Below are 17,854 nucleotides of genomic sequence, written 5' to 3'. Positions count from 1 at the left end.
TACGTATTTGTGTATGAACTGATTCACATGCAATTATATGAATCTTGTTGCAAATGTGTTGTAAATGTTGTTAATGTTGTCACCGTCCGTGTCAACTGCTCTATCGGACACCAAATAGACCTTTCACATGAACCTTGCTGTAACAATCATTGCACTCGTTTGGACTGATCCGTGAGTGTTGTATGTGTTATCTTACCTTGTATGTTGTGACTACCGCATCCGAGTGGACTGCTTCGCCGAAAGCTATGTATGTCCTTTTGTGTTGTGTGTCCCTAGCCGAGTTGGGACTGATCCCTTTCAACCTGGAACTCACCTTCACCCTTTTCTCCCCCTTTTGTGTTAGAACCTCTCATACATCTTCGTTGACTCACTGTAGTAGTCACACCCTTGCTACTGACAGAGTTATCTTACTTGCCTCTATGCGACATCGCGGTCAAGGCATTACCTTACGGCCCACTGCTGGGACTCCTACATCAAACGGTCTGAGGTCTAATTAGGACTTCTTACCAGGGAGATCCCCTTGACATGTTGGCGGGTCTAGCACCGTCAACAAAGTGCCAATATCAGGTATCCAACTCATAGTTTCCTTGACAAACTATTAATCAAGAATGAATCTGTGTTCATATCGAACTCCCTCTTCACCTTTAAGATGGTTTGTTGAACCATCTCAGAATCACATCAATATAACAACCCCTTAAGCGATGAGTTGTAGTCTAGATGTGAGGATGAGAGGAAGACAAACGTTGAACATATATACTTGCAAAGGGAGTAGCTCTACCCCCTCTCCCTCTTCTACCTCTCGAGGAGACTCTTCTTCAAGCCACAAGAAGGGGAGAATGAAAAATAGAAGTTCCAAAATCTGGGTGGGCGAGGTCAAATTCAAGGAAAGTGTAAACATAAAGGAATTCTAGAGAATGATTTATCACATGGAAGAGAAAGATGTGGGAAATAAAAAGGAGAGATACCAACTTCCAAGAGTTGACAAACCTTAAGAGATACTTTCATCTAAAGACCATGAAGGAAAGGGAGTGACAAAGAAAAACAACAATAGAGGGAGGAGTAGGAGTGTTATATGAAAACAATCACCAATATTAGAAAAAGACCAAAGAACTGACAATCAAACCAACAATGAATGACGAAAATCCTAAATTGAGAATGTAAAATAGAAAAACTAGTGAATAATGAACTAGAAGATACAGAGATTACCGTTAGGGCAAAACACAAATCTGCGTGAAGCCCAAGCTTGAAGCTAATGAGTTCACATCCACAAATTTTCACCTTTAGATTGAAAGGAAAAATGCATCCTAAGATCAAGGACATGTCTTTCTATAGGCATGCATTGAGTTGGCCACATAGAATCCAAGAGCCTCCCAAGCTTAATAGGAAGGGAGCCTCAAGAAAAAATCCCTAAAACTAAGCAATAATATGCCTTAAGGAGGCAACAATAGATGAATGAACTCATTGTTAAACTACCATGTCACTGCTCCAACGAGATGGCTAACCAATTTAAACATACAACCCATGAACTTGAATTTCCCTTCCATTTCAGGGAATGATTCATGAGTCTCTCCATCAAACCATCCATAGTTAAATTGGTAATTAAATTGCAAGTCATTAACAGATTAGGTTGTCCTTCCAATGACTCTTGCACACTAAAATCCATAATGAACTATAACTCCCATACCTTCACCTATGTTTTCATTCAATATTACATGCGAGTTGCACGCTGGAATTATACAACAACCAACTCTAAGATTTGGCATATATCATTAAATTAGGGGCACAAATCCCACACTTGGATACTCACCATGAAAATAAGAACCCAAAAAAAATTTTTTATGGTATTTAATCTTAATATGACTAAAATGTCAAATTTCCAATTCTATCATTCAAATAAAATGTTTATGGTATTTAATCTTAATATGACTAAAATATCATTCAAATAATTGTCATCCACGATTATCTTTCAATATATAAAATCCTCATAATTTCGCAGAAGGCGTTTTTTTAGGGAGAGATCTTCTACAAAGTTTTGTCGTTTGTTAATAGTCATTGAGAACACGCCATTTGTGCCATTGAGAACACGTCATCTTTCGTTGGTCATTTGTTTAACATCCACGCCAAAATAATTAACTCTTAGTCTAGAAAACAGGTCAAATCATGGCATTCCCTCAAGTTTATGGTGAAAACTTGAAATCCACGTTGAAACTTTAAAATGACCTCCAAATTCCCGAACTTAGCGAGAGTTAAATCAAATCTAATGGTGGTTGCTTGGTGATTTAAATTTATATTCATGAGTCATCACTGACTGTATCTTAATAAATACATGTTTTATACAAACCATTATGAATGAAGTCATAGAGTTCAGCCTATAACTGATGAATTCGCCAGGGAGCTGCCGAGCTGGAGAGCACCAGTCTGCATCGAATAGGTAACTTTCATGCCATCCATCGTTTTTCCTGTGTCTTTTGGCCAAAAATCTATACTCACTACGGCTGATGGAGGATAGTGGCTTTTTCTGAGCCATCATTGGATGATGGGTGTTTCTCCCCTCTGAAAAGTGTCTCACCGGTTTCGCCATCCTCCCGGCGAATGTGTCATGCCTATTGACGGGTTTCTGCATGCGTTCTTGAACGTGGCATGACCTTTCACTTCCATCTACAGAACTGACGCTTGGCTATTTCCTTACCCACAGCTATTTCCTTACCCACATTTATCCCTCTCCAGACTCAATATCTCTCTATTTATCCGTTTCCCGGCTGCTGTCGGAGGTTTTGGCTCTCCATCTGGCCACCTCCTGGACTGATGAGCGAGACATGCATACCGGTTATTCGCGACTCCTCTCCCTTTAAAATCTGTTCGGCTCTGATTACAACCCTTCGAGCGACCGCTCTTTAATATGATAGTCGCATATTTTCCTGATAACTCCGGTTCAACCTACATATGGCGCATCTAACAGACTGGCCCAAGGTGCTCTCCACCCGGTAACGCTCGTGGTTCAGGTCAGACGTTTTTGTTTATGTTGTTTTTCTGTAATTAAATCGAAATATTAGCTTACAAAAATGGTATAAGAATTAGGATACTGTTTATTAGCTCATCTGCTGCATTTCATAAAATTTTGCTCTATCTATATTATGTTCAACACTAGTTTACATGTATATGTCTGGGTCTGAACATTTAGGCTGGTGGGGGACAACCATAAAATTCCTCAAGAAAGTTATTATCATTTCCAAACCATGCTCTGATTTTCGATTTAGGATAGGCTCATGGTGGTGTGTGTATGAGATATTTTGTTGCTATATTGTCTATTCGGAAGTGTCTTCCCGAGGTAGATTCACCACACGGGTCATGAGGTAGATTCACCACAGGGGTCATTTGCTAGTTTCATCTTTTCTGGTGCCGGAAAATTTGAATTTTCAGTTTGCTGATGTACAGATGGCTGTCATAATGCTGGGACATCTTCTCTCCCTCTTCTTTGAATTAATGCTCGCAGCCATTTTCCCTATTTTTTTATAGATGATTGAAGGTTCGCTCTTATCCATCTGCCAGTAGGGAAGTTTCTGGTGTCATGTGAATTACGTCACTGGCCGACATCCCCCTATTTCTCCTTTTGAGCCCATCCTTTATCGGACAATATTGTACTGCTTTCTTTGACTTTTTTTGGTCCTATTTCCCTTTTATAAATAAACCTGGAGGTACTTGGTTTGCCAGTATATCTCTGGGGATCTATTTTCGGTCTTCGATATTTAGTATCTGTCCTTCTGTATGGATTTCCCATCAGACCACTCCGCGGCATCGGCATTGGTCCGGGCAACCATTGACGCGGAAAATGTACACGTCAGCCAGACTGCAAAATCTGAATGGGCGGCCAAGCTGTATGCTGATATCATTCCCTCTTCTCAGAAGGAACAGTCCTCCAGGGGTGGCAGTTCTGATTCACGTCCCAAACACAAACATAACCGGCCGGTTAAAACTTCCCCCCACCTAACGCCATTAACTTGGATGGCCCTCTTTTATTTGATAGAATATCGAGCCTGCAAAAGAGAGCTTTAGTGGGTCGCTGGTTCTTTCCGGCTATGGAGGATGCACAAATTAGAACCTGGATTGCTGCCAAATGGGCTCCTCTGATTGGCTACTCCCCTACCATTGTTAGGCTTATGAACAATTGGTATAGTTTCCATTTCCTCCGGGATCGTGACTTAGAAATCATTTTTTCAAAGCCCTGGGTCCGAGAACGAAGTTTTTTGGCCTTACACAGGTGGTATATTGGTTTTAATCCTCTCAGGTGTACTCCACAAAACAATTATATTTGGTTAAAGTTGCCAGGATTGCCCATCGAGCTGTGGACCAAAGAATCTATGGAGAAAATCGACAATGCTGTTGGAAGATTCATTTACGTTGATCCTAGATGCATTGGTGCTAAGGACAAGCGCGTAGCTTGGATCCTAATAGAGAAAGCATTTAGGGGAGGATTCCCGGAGTCTATAGACTTAAACTGGAACATGTCAAACGTCCACCAACGTTTAGATTACTGGGGAGTTCCATTTAGGTGCTCGGCGTGTCACAGAACATGCCATCTCCTCCCTCAATGTCCTCGGCGACATGCTGTTAGACATCATAAAAAGAACATTACAGAGAATAAAGTCGGACTTTGAAATACATGTGAAATAAAGGAACAGTGTCTCTATGATGACCCTTTTCGGTTTTCTACTATATCAATCTCACAGCTCTCCCCGCACAAAGGTCTGTCCATGGAAAGACCTTCTCGTCACATGCATGCCCGATCGCTATCTGTGGGTCCAACTGGGCGGGAAAATGGTCATGCCGTATGTCGGCCCCGATTAGCATTTACGCCCAAGCATCATAATTTGTCTTTCATTGAACTGCATTCTCCTCTGATGGGTTACCCTTTATCTCCCCCTCCTCCGGAACCAATCCCCGATGCAACCATTTCCCTTCCCCAGCCGGTTGAAAAACCATCCACGGCTGGTCCTTCCCCTCCCGTTCATTATATATCTTCATCTCCTCTGTCCCCTGCCGTCAATCCCTCCCCTTCCAATGAGATTCCATCTTCTACTGTCCAGAAAGCCGACTACAAAGGAAAAGTAGTATGTGAGTCCTTCACCCCTTTCAACTCCCCGGGGTCCTCTGATAAAAATTCTTTTGACTATGATATAGACCTGCTGCTCAAACGGGCATCGTTAAATCTGAAACCTCTTACTATTCATAAACCTGACCGCTCCCCTTCCCCTGTAATAAGCCCAATTTCGGCCGGAAATATAACAGTCCGTCGCAGAGAGAAGAGGGGAAGTAGACACTTCCATGGAAGACAGGGTAGAAAGGAATCGGCTTCCAGGAATCTAAATCTAATTGATGTTCCTATATTAGAAATTGCTTCGGATGATCTTACTGCACCAGGGCCTCTTAGAGCAAGCCGGCCTCCTGAGGTCCGAAATGAATAATATCCTGTCTATGAACATCCGGGGCCTGGGTGCTAACCCAAAATTTATGGCCCTTAAGGACCTATTTCGGTCCACAAAGTCCAGATTGCTTTTGATCCAGGAAACGATGCATGACTGCTCACATACCATTTCATATTTCAGAAGAATGTTCCCATCCTGGCATATGGTGGCTACTAATGCTGTTGGTTTGTCTGGAGGTTTAGCTGTGTTATGGGACCCAAATTGGATTAAAGCGGTTGCCTTTCAATGTTTTGCTGGCATTCTCATTCTGGCCTACTTCCGAGACTGTCCCGAGCCCGTTCACATTTTAAATCTATATGCCCCATATAGGAATCGTTATCCATTTTGGGAAAAAATTCTGTCATCTGAATTTCTTGACATTGATTCCTTAATGATTGGGGGAGATTTCAATAGCACTCTATCTAACAATGAGATCTGGGGCAATGGCAGGAAAATGGACCCTATTGGCCGTATGATCCGAAATGCCATCATCCAATACAATTTCATTGACATCCAGCCAGACTGCCGAGGGCCCACTTGGGACAATGGCCGGTCAAACGACTCCTTCATGGCCAAAAGGCTAGACAGATTCATCCTTCATGGAAAGCTGATTGAGAGATTTGGCCTCCCAATGATGAAAATATATCCTACGTATATATCTGATCATCGCCCCATTTTTATTCAATGGAAGAAATCTGGAAGCAGACTCGGTTATCCTTTTAAATTCAACCGAACGTGGCTCTCTGATGAACACTTCAACCAGTATATAAAGGAAACGTGGCAGCAACATACAGGTCAGGCTCTATATCAGACACATGATTTTATTAATCGTTTATCTAATCTTCGTAGCAAAGTCAAAACATGGCAACGGGAGAAAACAACACCGAATAGAAGAAAGCTGAAAGACATAGATAAAAAATTGCAATGCTTATCTACATACTTCAAAAATGCTTCCATATCCTCACACACGCGGAAACAAATATGGGACCTTGAAAAAATGAAGCAAAGGATTCTAGCAGAGGAAGAATCCACATGGCGACTCAAGAGTCAGGCCATATGGCTTAGGGAAGGTGACAAAAACACCAAGTTTTTTCACAGATTTGCAAATAGGCGGAGGCAAGTGAACACGATTTGGGAGATTAAGGATGAAACTGGTAAATATGCTTTCTCCCAGGAGGATATATCCCGTGAAGCTGTTAATTTCTTCAAAAAGGCATACAGCAGAGAGATTGGTAGTGACATAGAAGATATCCTATGGGGCATAGAGTTGTACCCTACTATGTTTGACGAAGATCAAAATGCTGCACTTTTCTCTGAGGTCACTAAGGATGAATTATTGACAACGATGAAATCATTTTAGAAAGACAAATGCCCGGGGCCGGACGGTTGGTCTATTGACTTCTTTATCCACTTTTTTTATTTGTTTAAGAATGAAATTCTAAATATGGTTGAGGAATCTAGATTAAGCGGCAATATCAGTCATCGAATTACCTCCACTTATATCGCTCTGATCCCTAAGAAGGCGCTCTCTGCATCTTTCTCAGATTACCGTCCTATTTCTTTATGCAACGTCTTGTATAAGACAATCTCCAAAATCATAGCAATACGGATGAGGAATGTTTTATCTCTGCATCTGACTCCTGAACAGCATGGTTTTCTCAAGGACAGGAACATATTAGACGCGGTGGCCCTCACTCAAGAATCCCTACATTCTATGCATTTCAGGAAACTGGAAGCTACTATATTAAAAATTGATCTAAAAAAGGCGTATGACAGTGTGGACTGGGGATTCATTCGATGTCTCCTTGCAAGGATCGGACTTGATAACAGATGTTCCAGGTGGATCATGGCGTGTGTGGAGGAGGTAAATTATGCAGTCTTGATCAACGGATTACCTACGCCTTTTTTTAAAGCAGCCAGGGGGCTTAGGCAAGGATGCTCCTTGTCTCCACTGCTATTCATACTTGTAATGGACTCTCTCAGCCTCCACATCAAGAGGGCAATTCAACAAAATTTCTGTCGGCCCCTTCCTTTATGCAGAGGGATATTCATATCCCATAATTTTTTCGTTGATGACATTCTTATCACTGCAATGTTGTGCAGAACAACCTGGATTTGCCTTCATAAGATCTTGGGAAGATTCCAATGCGCCACAGGTATGAATGTTAACGAAGGGAAATCATCCTTTCATGTTCAAGACATAAATGGGAATTTAATTACTTTCCTTTCTCAGTTATTCAACATCAAAGCTATTCCTCTCCAGAATGGGTTCAAATACTTGGGATTTAATCTGAAATCTATTGGATATTGGGTGGCGGACTGGTCTTGGATAGCAGATCTTTTTTATAAAAAAATTGCAGCATGGGAGTATACATGTCTATCAAAAGGAGGCCGCATGATTCTGACTCAAACGGTTCTTGTTCAAACAATGGTTTATTGGGCGCACCTGTTCTATATTCCATCTGCTATTATAAACAACATGAACAGGATGATTGCTAACTTTATATGGGGATGTAAAAAAGACCAATTCAAATACCATCTTTCAAAACTATCTGCTCTGACTCGGCCAAAACATATGGGAGGATGGGGCATATTAGATTTATCAAATTTTAGGAAGGCACTCCTATGCAAATCTATGTGGAAAGCAATTATGGGTGACTCGTTGTGGAGCTCGGCCATACGCGCCAAATACATGGACAACAGGGACATGTCATTTTGGATCAGGGCTAATCATATTGGGACCCCACTTGGATCCGCTATTTGGAGAGGCTTCAGGAAATTGGAACCATTTTTCAGGCAAAACCTCATTTGGAAATTCCAGACAGGAGCAAAGATCATGATCGGACAAGATGAACTAGCTGGAGGGGCCGGAAAAATTCAAATATCCCCTCACTTGCTGAAATCGCTCCACAACAGAGGGATTTTCTTTTGGGCCAACGCTATTAGTAAATGGGAGGGAGCCATCCCCATTTGGAAAACAACAAATGAATTACAGCTCCGGGATGACTTGGAGATTCAGTGGAACGATGTATTATTCTCGCTGCATGCCCATGGAATTTATTGCTTTGCCGACAAAGACTTTCTCATATGGAAGGGCCCGGGTGGATCCTCAGCTATTGAGGTAAAACAAATATATCAGCAATTTCTAACATCGGAGGTAGGTAATATTGGAGACGTTTTTCCTTCTACTTTCTGGAAATCGGGATGCCCACGAAGATCATAATTTTTGCATGGCTGGTGTTCCACAATAGGAATCTCACTTGGGAAAATTTACAAAAAAGAAACTGGCATGGGCCTGCAATCTGCCTCCTTTGTAGAAACAACTCTGAAAACAATATTCATCTATTTCTCACATGCTCTCAGGTGCAGCCTATCTAGGAAAATCTAGCGGCTCACTTTGGTTTCACTCATGGCTCCTACCCTTCTATTCCTGAAGCTTTCAAAAGATGGAGCACCATGAACAAAGTATGGAGGCCCATTCCATTATTGACCATTTGGACTATATGGAAATGGAGAAATGGCAGGCTCTTCGATTCAAAAGTGGAATCCAACTCCTCTGTTGTTACATCTATCCTATCTCTATACAACGCCCTAGACATGTCTGGACAGATCAGGAACAGGAAAGGGAGAAATAATATGGAAATAGACAACTGGCATGGGAGCGATAGAAGACACATGGCATTGATGTCCATGGCTCCTCCATGTGCTTTCTTCGACGGTGCTGCACAACAGGGGATGAGCGCATGTGGTGTTTTCATCAAGACAACAGATGAACAGTGCTTTGAAATCCATTGGAATGCTGGACAGGGATCCAACAACAGAGCTGAGGCGGTGGCATTAGCGGGTCTCCTTTCCTTTTATACTTTCCTTGACATTCCGAAGTTACATATCTATGGAGACTCGAAGTTAATAACTGATCATGTTTTGTCAAAGCACAACATAAAAAACATTCATCTTGTTGGATGGCTAGACAGGATTGCAGCTTTATGGAACAACAAGAAGAGCTATACTATTTCACACATTGCCAGAACAAATAACAGGAAAGCTGATGCATTATCCAAAAAGGGCCTAACTTCTCCCCAAGGCGTATGGAGGATGCAGATTAAAACGGCAAACAACTGTTTCCAGATCCAGGACTTTTGTCTTCCCGGTATATAACCCTTTATCAATGGAATTATTCTGGTATGTTTTATATACTGGGTCATACATTGGCATAACACACAGCAAAGGCATGAACATATATATTTTCTGTTGTCATGGAAATCATTTTGTTTTATATATCTAGTGATCATATGCTTCTATCTCCATCAAATACATTTTTGTATATATACAGGACATCTATCATACAATTTTGTCAAATCTCTAGATGTGGAGAAATCCGCATAACAGTCTATGTAAGGGCATTATCAAATCGAGTTATGTATGCTGATATCAATCCAAAAACAATGAATACAATATAAATATATAGCTTTTTTTTTCGTGCTAAAGTTCAGCCTATAACTACTTTCCTCCAACAAAAAAATATTAATGTGCTTTGTCAATAGATATATAATTTGGTTCACACTGTTATGGGGCTAGATGCATCCCAAATTCTTTCAAATACTATTTATGGGAACTGGGTAAATTAAATTTACTTGACATCACTAATTCCACATATGCCGACATTTAATAGGAAGTCTATCGACAGTTCTGAGATGAGTTGAGATTTTAGGTTCAAAGATTGCATCTCGAAGAGTATATTTTTGGGATATTAATTTGAAATTTAATCAAAACATATATTTTTTTAAATGATACATAAGAGAGATTGCAGCTAGATTTTCTTATTTTTCTTTTTTGCTAAAATATTTAATTGCACATTATAAAACATATGGAAAAAACCACATTGAAAGAAAAAGTATAATCATTTTTATAAAAAATAATTGTTACATGTTTTTTCATGAAATAAATTTAGCTAAGAGTATCCAACAATTTATGAATGCAAATTTCCACATTAAAATCAAAATCAATATTTTAAATAAAACATTAGGTTTTATTTTATTTTATTTTGTCTTCTATGATTGAAAGCACCATAACTGAAGTCATTAAGAATGAAGCTTCAAAGGTATTTGAATTACAACTTAAATTGCAATTGTTTCAAAAGATCTTATTCTCCTAGAATTAAAAATCAAATTTAATGCAACTAAAATTATTTGGTCGTGGTCAACATTTAATAAAAATTATTTGGGTTTTTTGAGATTTTGTTTCTATGATGTTGATGCAGAAGGGAGTAGATGTGCATGTTGTGCGAGTAGCGGTGCATTCATTTTCTTCACTTATTCATGATTAAAGAGTAGAAGTATTTATCTCCACCAATTTCTTTTCATATGATTTACATCATTATTCTTCTACTTGAATGAGCTATTGAATCTTTAATATTAAATATTTAGTTTTCCTAAATTAATTAAATTACTTTAAACATGGAATTAGTTTTCCTAAATTAATAGAATTACTTTACTCATTGAATTAGCTCTCCAAAATTAACTTTAGCAAAACTAATTCAATGTAAACATCTAATGGCATTAAGTTAAAAATCTTTAGCAAAACTAATTCAATGTAAACATCTAATGGCATTAAGTTAAAAATCTGTAACCTCCTTGAGAGCCTCCAAATATTATGTCAAAAGGTAAATAATATTGTGAGTGTTTTTGTAAAACAATTCAATTTGAAATAACATTATAAAAAATTTCAATTTGAAATAGCATTAAATAGTAGTGGAAAATTCAATTTCAAATAACATTAAATAAATTGTATTGGCTTGAGAAGAACGGCAAAAAAAAAACTGAGTGATACATAAACTACTTACATAAATTAATTTTAACTTTTAGGTTTAGCAAATGTGAACTCGATATTGAATTTTTTTTTATTGTGAGATAAGAGTTACTTTTTAATAGACATTTTCCTCATAAGGATTTGAAATTGTCATCCATATATATTAGATTATTTCGTGTATAAAGATATACATATTTGTTTTTCCAATTTAAATTAATAACTTATATTCTATATTGTTTGATTATTTCATTTAAAAACTTTACATATTTTAATCTTTTAATATGAGCTCATCATATTCATAATGTTATGTTTAACTGTAGATAACAAACAATGAAAATGAGAGGGTTAAAATCAAATTCATTTGAAAGTAACATTAAATCCATTCTCCAATATTTTTTAAACGAAAATGAGACATAAATAATCTTTAGTTTTAGTTTACTTTCTTAGGTTGATGGAAACATTACCGGGTATCAATTGGCATTAGCAGTCGAACTCAAAATTTGATGGGTAAGAAACGTTATTTTACGTCAGGAGTAAGGGTTGTGTGGGCTTATGAAGCCCCCCTTACACATCCTAAGTTAGATGGGAGGCTGACAACGGACATTTCATCAACCCCATCTAACAAGGGACCCAAGCATATATATTATCATTACAAGTCTTTCCTTATAGCTTTTATTCCCAAATAAATCACAATTAAATTTGATAGCCACCATGCACACTTCTAGCTTTTCTTGCCCAAAAGGAAATCTATCACTTTCTATTTTGCTCTATCTTAATTTTAGTCAACCCTTTTCACTTTTACACATTCTTGAATATTGTTTATATTCTTCTTTAACTTTATATTTAAAAAACATATTTTATGCATTTCTAGAAAAAAATAACTAACTAGTGTTTTTACATTCTTTTGAGAAAATTCCAAATACATATCTTTGAATTGTAGCTTTACAGATGGCCTTAGCAATGGTGTCCCCAATGACACGCCGTGCAGTTTGCATCCAACATCTTATTGATGACCTCCATCTACATAGAAGACAATTTCAAATCCATGTTATCCATCCTTGAAGAGGAAACCTTTCAAGTTCAAAGATTAAAGAGGAACTTACCAAGAAATTTACTATTGTTGATACACAAACAATATTCATCTCTTCTTTTCATACAAAAGGCCCATTCTCTAAAGGCTTTGGAATAATATATGATAGTGTGAAAGATACATTAGAGCACGAACCAAAGTATCGCTTAGCTCAAAATGGTCTTAAAGCTCATGTTGACAGATCTACCAAAGTGAGCAAAAGTAGAGCAAAAAAAATCTATGGCATTAAAATCACACACACGAAAAAAACAATGGTTAAAGCACAGTTGAAGATGACAAATCCTTCCAAATTTTGAGCTTACCTATATTGTATTACTTTGCTTCCTTTTGAATAACATGTTGCTTGTACTTATAAGCATGGTAGTAACTTTTATCTACATATAGTTTTTTATTTTTTCAAGAACACACTTGTTTTATGCATAACATTTAAGAAGTTGAATATTCAAATTCTTTTATGATTGTTTTAAATATAAGTGAATACATATAATTAATGTTGAGAATACTATTAATATCATTACAAATATACCAAATAAATCATTACACCAACAATACAAATTTATAATAATTATGTATATTATAATATTCCTAAACATTTTTCTAATACATAATATTCATATATATATATATATGAATGAGAGTTTCACAATTAAGTTTATAACCCTTAAAAATTTTAATATCCATTATTTTTCAAAACATTATATAAACACTTTATCTTCTTATTTATTTATTCTTTTTCTTTTACATCAAAACCTTATAACTCAAAAAAAGGTTTTATGTTTTAAATGTATATAATTTTCTATTCAATAAATTTACTAAATACATACAATAGTTTATGTTTGATTTAATACATTTTTTTTAAACATACATTTTATATTAGTAATTATCATTTCATATATTACTAATATTTTACAAAATAACAAATTAATATTGTCTTTAAATATGATTTTAGAATTTAAAATATTTATTGTGTTCTTTTTTTCTTTTTCTTTTTTTAAACAGAAACGGGTAGTGGATATATTAGATACGTGGTCTTAATGCCAAAAAGCGGATTACAAAAGGAGAGCCTAATGCCACGAGTACTGCACAACCTTGTAAGGCCGTGTTATTTATGCTTAGCTCATATCTCTTTTTAGTTGCTACTATGTGGTCAATTTCAGAGATTTTCCCAAGTTTCTGGATACATACATACTGATTTAACAATAGGCAGTAAAACATAACAGCTCTCTAAATTAAGGAGTTGGTTCCCATGTTTCCTGCCCGCCTCTGAGCAAAGCTCCAGCCGTAAGAAGGGCTGCTTTGTTGGCTTCAATGTCCGTGTCCTTGTTATTAGCTCTCAACACGTGGTAAAATTCAATTTATGAAAAGAGTCTCCGAGATCTGTTATTCTGAAAATCAGCCTTGCAAGCCTTAGGTCCGTTGGCTTAGCATGTGTCAGCATAGTGTTAATGATAACCTGAGAATCCCCAATTACATTAGCCTCCCTGATGTTCAGCACTTTCAAAAGCTTGAGCCCTTGGAAAAGAGCCAATGCCTCAGCTTGAATGCTAGAAGCGATGCCTAAACCCCAAGCGAAATTGTGGATCCTTATGTCATCTAGATTCAATATTACACCTCCAGCGCCAGATCTTCCAGGATTGCCCTTTGCAACCCCATCGAAAAATAGAGAGTGTCTCAGCTGATTTGTAATCCATCACTGAAACTCTTTTGTTGTAACTCTTATTTGCCAATCTTTGGGGAGGGAGATACTATTTGCAATTTTTTGGAACTGAAGATCAAGAGAAGAGCCCCAATTTATATCTTGTTGGCTTAGGCTTAAATCGTCTTTATACTCTCTCAGGCACTCTTTTAACTGGCATTTAATCTTAACTACCACGAGCTTGGCATCTTGTTCGTGGTTTCTAAAGATCCTTTTATTTCGCTCAAGCCAAACCTGCCAACAAATAATTTTACGAAGAATAGACCAAGCAGCTCTGATAGCTTTATTTTTTGGAGGGTGGTCGGGATACCTTTGTAGCCATTTAGCAAAAAGATCAGGAATGGAGGAAGGCAAAGCGAAGCTGGAACTCAAAGATCCCAGCAGCTCGGTCCAAATATGCATTGTGAAAGTGCATTCAAGCATCAGGTGAGTTATGCTTTCCTGGTTTTCCTTGCAAAGGCTGCACCTTGAAGGGCCATGGAATCCTTGCTTCTGAAGATTATCATCAGTCAAAATTTTGGAGTGGCATAGAAGCCAGTTGAAGAAGTCGATTTTTGGCAAGGAGGGATTATTCCATATCCTTTTCCACGGTTATGGGTTCGTGGCCACATGAGGCCGCTCACACAGCTTGGCGTAACAATGAGCTACTGTGTATCCACCAGCCTGCACACCCCATCCTCTTGAGTCCCGATTTCGTGCCAACATTGGAGCCAAGCCATGGAGCTTGGATAACAGGATCTCGCACTCCATAAACAATTCTAGGGGCGTTTGAAGATTCCAGCCAACCCAGCGTGAATCTTGCCAGACATAAATGTCCCACAGGGAACGCATTCTTGTCTCGTTCATCCATCTGCGCAATGCTTGGAGTGAGCTACAATCTCCCAGCGGCTCATTGTTCATTATCTTGTCTGTCCAGAGGTTGGTCCTTTTTCCATTACCGGGAATCCAGTAGGCATGAGCATTGAAGAGAGAGCAGGTTTTGAAACAGAGCTTCGAAAAGGGCGTATTTGGATGCGTCTGAGGGTGATCTAGGCAGCGAGAGCGCTGGACTTTGAAATATTTTTTCCAAAGAGCTAATTGCGCCCAACCGGGGTTAGGAGCAATAATTCTCCAGATTAATTTAGCTCCCATTGCAATATTATGGATGCCAATATTTTTGAAATTCAAGCGTCCTTCCAATAGAGGTTTGGAGATGGATTCCCAGTTGACTAGCGAAATATTTTTCTCATTCTGCTTACCCCATTTCCAAAAAAAAATTCGAATGATCTCCTCCATTTTTCTGAGAATGCCAGTGGGAGCAAGAAGGATAGAAAACTGAAATAAGAGAAGGTTGTTAAGAACAAATTTTATGAGAACAGACTTACCAGTAATGTTAAGCCAGGAAAAGCCCCAGGCAAGCAATTTGATCTTGAATTTCTCCAATTAGGGGAGTCAATCTCTGTTGTATGCTCTTTTGAGAAAAACTGGGAGGCCCAAGTATTTGAAGGAAGTCCAATTTGAGGAAGCTGCGAAGCCAAAGGTTCTGGAAATGGAGTTGAGCAAGCTGGGAGTGGTGTTCCAGCAATAGATATGACATTTGCCATAATTTAGACTGCTTCCCGAGACCATACAAAACTCATCCAGAACTCCTTTAAATATGGAGGCCATGAGCACAGAAGCAGCTCCCAATAACAAGGTGTCATCCGCAAAGAGGGCATGATTTATGTTTTTAACGCCTCTTGCTATGCAGAGCCCAGCGATTTCTTGATCCATCATTTTTTGTCTAAATAAAAACTGAGGACTGAGGCGTGAAGAACAAATAGAAGTAGTGAGAGAGGGCACCCCTGCTTGAGCCCTCTCGTGGCTTTGAAAAAATCAGCAACTCTGCCATTTACTAATGGGACAATCCAAGGCTTCGAAATGCAAGCCCGAATCCAGTTTATAAACTTCTCACCAATTCCAAGCTTATGTAAGAATTTTGTCAGAAAACTATGCCTAACTCGATCAAATGCATTTGCTAAATCAAGTTTGACAACCATACCTTTTTCATTGCGACTCAGACTTGAGTGGATTGCCTCTTGGACTAGAATGAAATTGTCCACAATCTGTCTACCTTGAATGAAGCCTCCTTGGCTTTCCGGAATGATTTTGGGGAGGATGAGCTTCAATCTATTAGCGATAACTTTGGTAATCAATTTATAACCAATATTACAAAGCGAGATCGGGCAAAACCTGTTGAAGGAGTTGGCTCCTTTCTCTTTGGGGATGAGAGCAAGAAAAGCGGAGTTCGTGCTGCCTCTGATTTTCTGGCAAACTTGGGACTTTAGAACCATTTTGTAAAGATCTTTTTCCACAATCGACCAGCAAATTTGGAGGAATCTGGCTGAGAATCCATCCAGCCCAGGGGCTTTGTTTGGGTCCATGGCAAAGAGGGCATCCTTGACTTCATTCTTGGTGACTTAGGCTTCGAGGAGATGGTTCATTTTAGTAGTAATCAAGGAGGGGACCATATCCATCATATCAGAGTTTTGGTCCATATTTATATCTTCACTATACAAACTTTTAAAATGAAAGGAGGCTGCTTTTTGATGTTTGTATTATCCTTGTGGATGGTAGTGCCATCTTTGATTTCGGAGATGGAGTTGGTACATTTCCTTGCCTGAGCTTGTTTGTGAAAGAAGGAAGAGTTCATGTCCCCTGCTTTAAGCCAGAGGCTACGTGACTTAAGCCTCCAGTATTCTTCCTCAGCTAGACAAGCCTTGTGATAGTTTTGCTGGAGCTGGGCTTCTTTATCTAGAATCTCTTTTGTTATATTAGCTTTTTCAGCCTAGAGATGGTGAATTTCCAGTGTGCGTTGAATTTTTTTTCTTTCGTTGGCTGGATTGGGCAGAGATTTGGCCCAGCTTTTCAAAGCCCTTTTCACTCTTCTGAGCTTCTCCTCCCAGATGAAAAAGGGGGAGCCTTTGACCTGTTGCAACCAGATGTCCTTAACTAATTGCATGAAGCCAGATTCCTTAGCCCAAAGCGGGCTAAATCTGAAGGGAATAGGACCGAGATCAAGCTGAGACACGAATTCCAGCTTGATGGGTTTATGATCAGAAGTGTTGCATGGGAGAATGTGGACTCTAGCCTCTAATCCAAGCAGAAAAAAAGAGCTTTGAAGAAAGAAACTGTCCAACCTGGCAGCGATGTGACCAAGTCCAATTCTTTTATTAGTCCAAGTGTACTTGCGAGAAATTAGCTTAATGTCCAGCAAATCCTAGTCCTGCATAAGGTCCTCTGCCCATTCTTTTATCGGATCGCCAACAATGCTGCCTCCTCTCTTGTCAGCTGACAGGAGAGTGAGATTAAGATCTCCGGCAATGATGGTGTTCTCAAGATTAACGAGGTCTGCTTGGTTTCTTATGGATTCCCAGCAGGCCTTTTTTTCCCCAGCGTTCACAGGGACATACACATTGAAGAGACTAAAAATCTCTTTTGAGTCTAAGTGCTGCAATTTTAAGAACAACCAGTGAGTATTGAGGGTCTCAGAAATGAATGAGAATTTACTTGCGTTCTAGAGGGTGCCCAACCCACCGGAAGCCCCTCGGGCTGAGATTGCTTTCGCCTCACATTTATTCCAGAGTTTCTTACTTACCTGAAGGAAGATAGAGTCCTCTAGTTTGGTCTCCTGGATGAGGAGTATGTCAGGAGCTTTTGTCCTTATTAAACTTCTGATGGCTTCTTCTTTGATTCTTCTCCCCATACCTCTACAATTCCAGGAGACAATCTTCATCATTTGTATTTCTAGTTGGCTCCCTTGGAGCCTTGGGGTTGGTT

General features: G+C 38.9%; 4 protein-coding genes across 4 annotated transcripts in view; all 4 read left to right on the top strand.

Annotated features, from left to right (window-relative positions):
* The first annotated feature begins 2,740 nt into the window (after window positions 1–2,740).
* XEG113 (xyloglucanase 113) overlaps window positions 2,741–17,854 on the top strand; it is a 283,665-nt gene continuing 268,551 nt past the window's right edge. Inside the window, exon 1 of the mRNA XM_089460551.1 lies at window positions 2,741–3,002. The gene's annotated coding sequence lies outside the window, so the exon portion shown is untranslated. The remainder of the gene's footprint in view (window positions 3,003–17,854) is intronic.
* Window positions 4,077–4,655, top strand: LOC149255657 (uncharacterized). The gene has a single exon (XM_089455102.1). The coding sequence runs from the start codon at window positions 4,077–4,079 to the stop codon at window positions 4,653–4,655; it is 579 nt and encodes a 192-aa protein (XP_089311228.1).
* LOC149255656 (uncharacterized) lies at window positions 5,626–6,822 on the top strand. The gene has a single exon (XM_089455101.1). The coding sequence runs from the start codon at window positions 5,626–5,628 to the stop codon at window positions 6,820–6,822; it is 1,197 nt and encodes a 398-aa protein (XP_089311227.1).
* LOC149255655 (uncharacterized) lies at window positions 9,060–9,620 on the top strand. The gene has a single exon (XM_089455100.1). The coding sequence runs from the start codon at window positions 9,060–9,062 to the stop codon at window positions 9,618–9,620; it is 561 nt and encodes a 186-aa protein (XP_089311226.1).

This window comes from Pinus tabuliformis, chromosome 7 (genome assembly GCF_031772625.1).
Source record: "Pinus tabuliformis cultivar Carrire ecotype Pingquan chromosome 7, CPIR1, whole genome shotgun sequence".
NCBI lineage: Eukaryota > Viridiplantae > Streptophyta > Pinopsida > Pinales > Pinaceae > Pinus > Pinus tabuliformis.
This window is presented reverse-complemented; position numbering and strand designations above follow the sequence as displayed.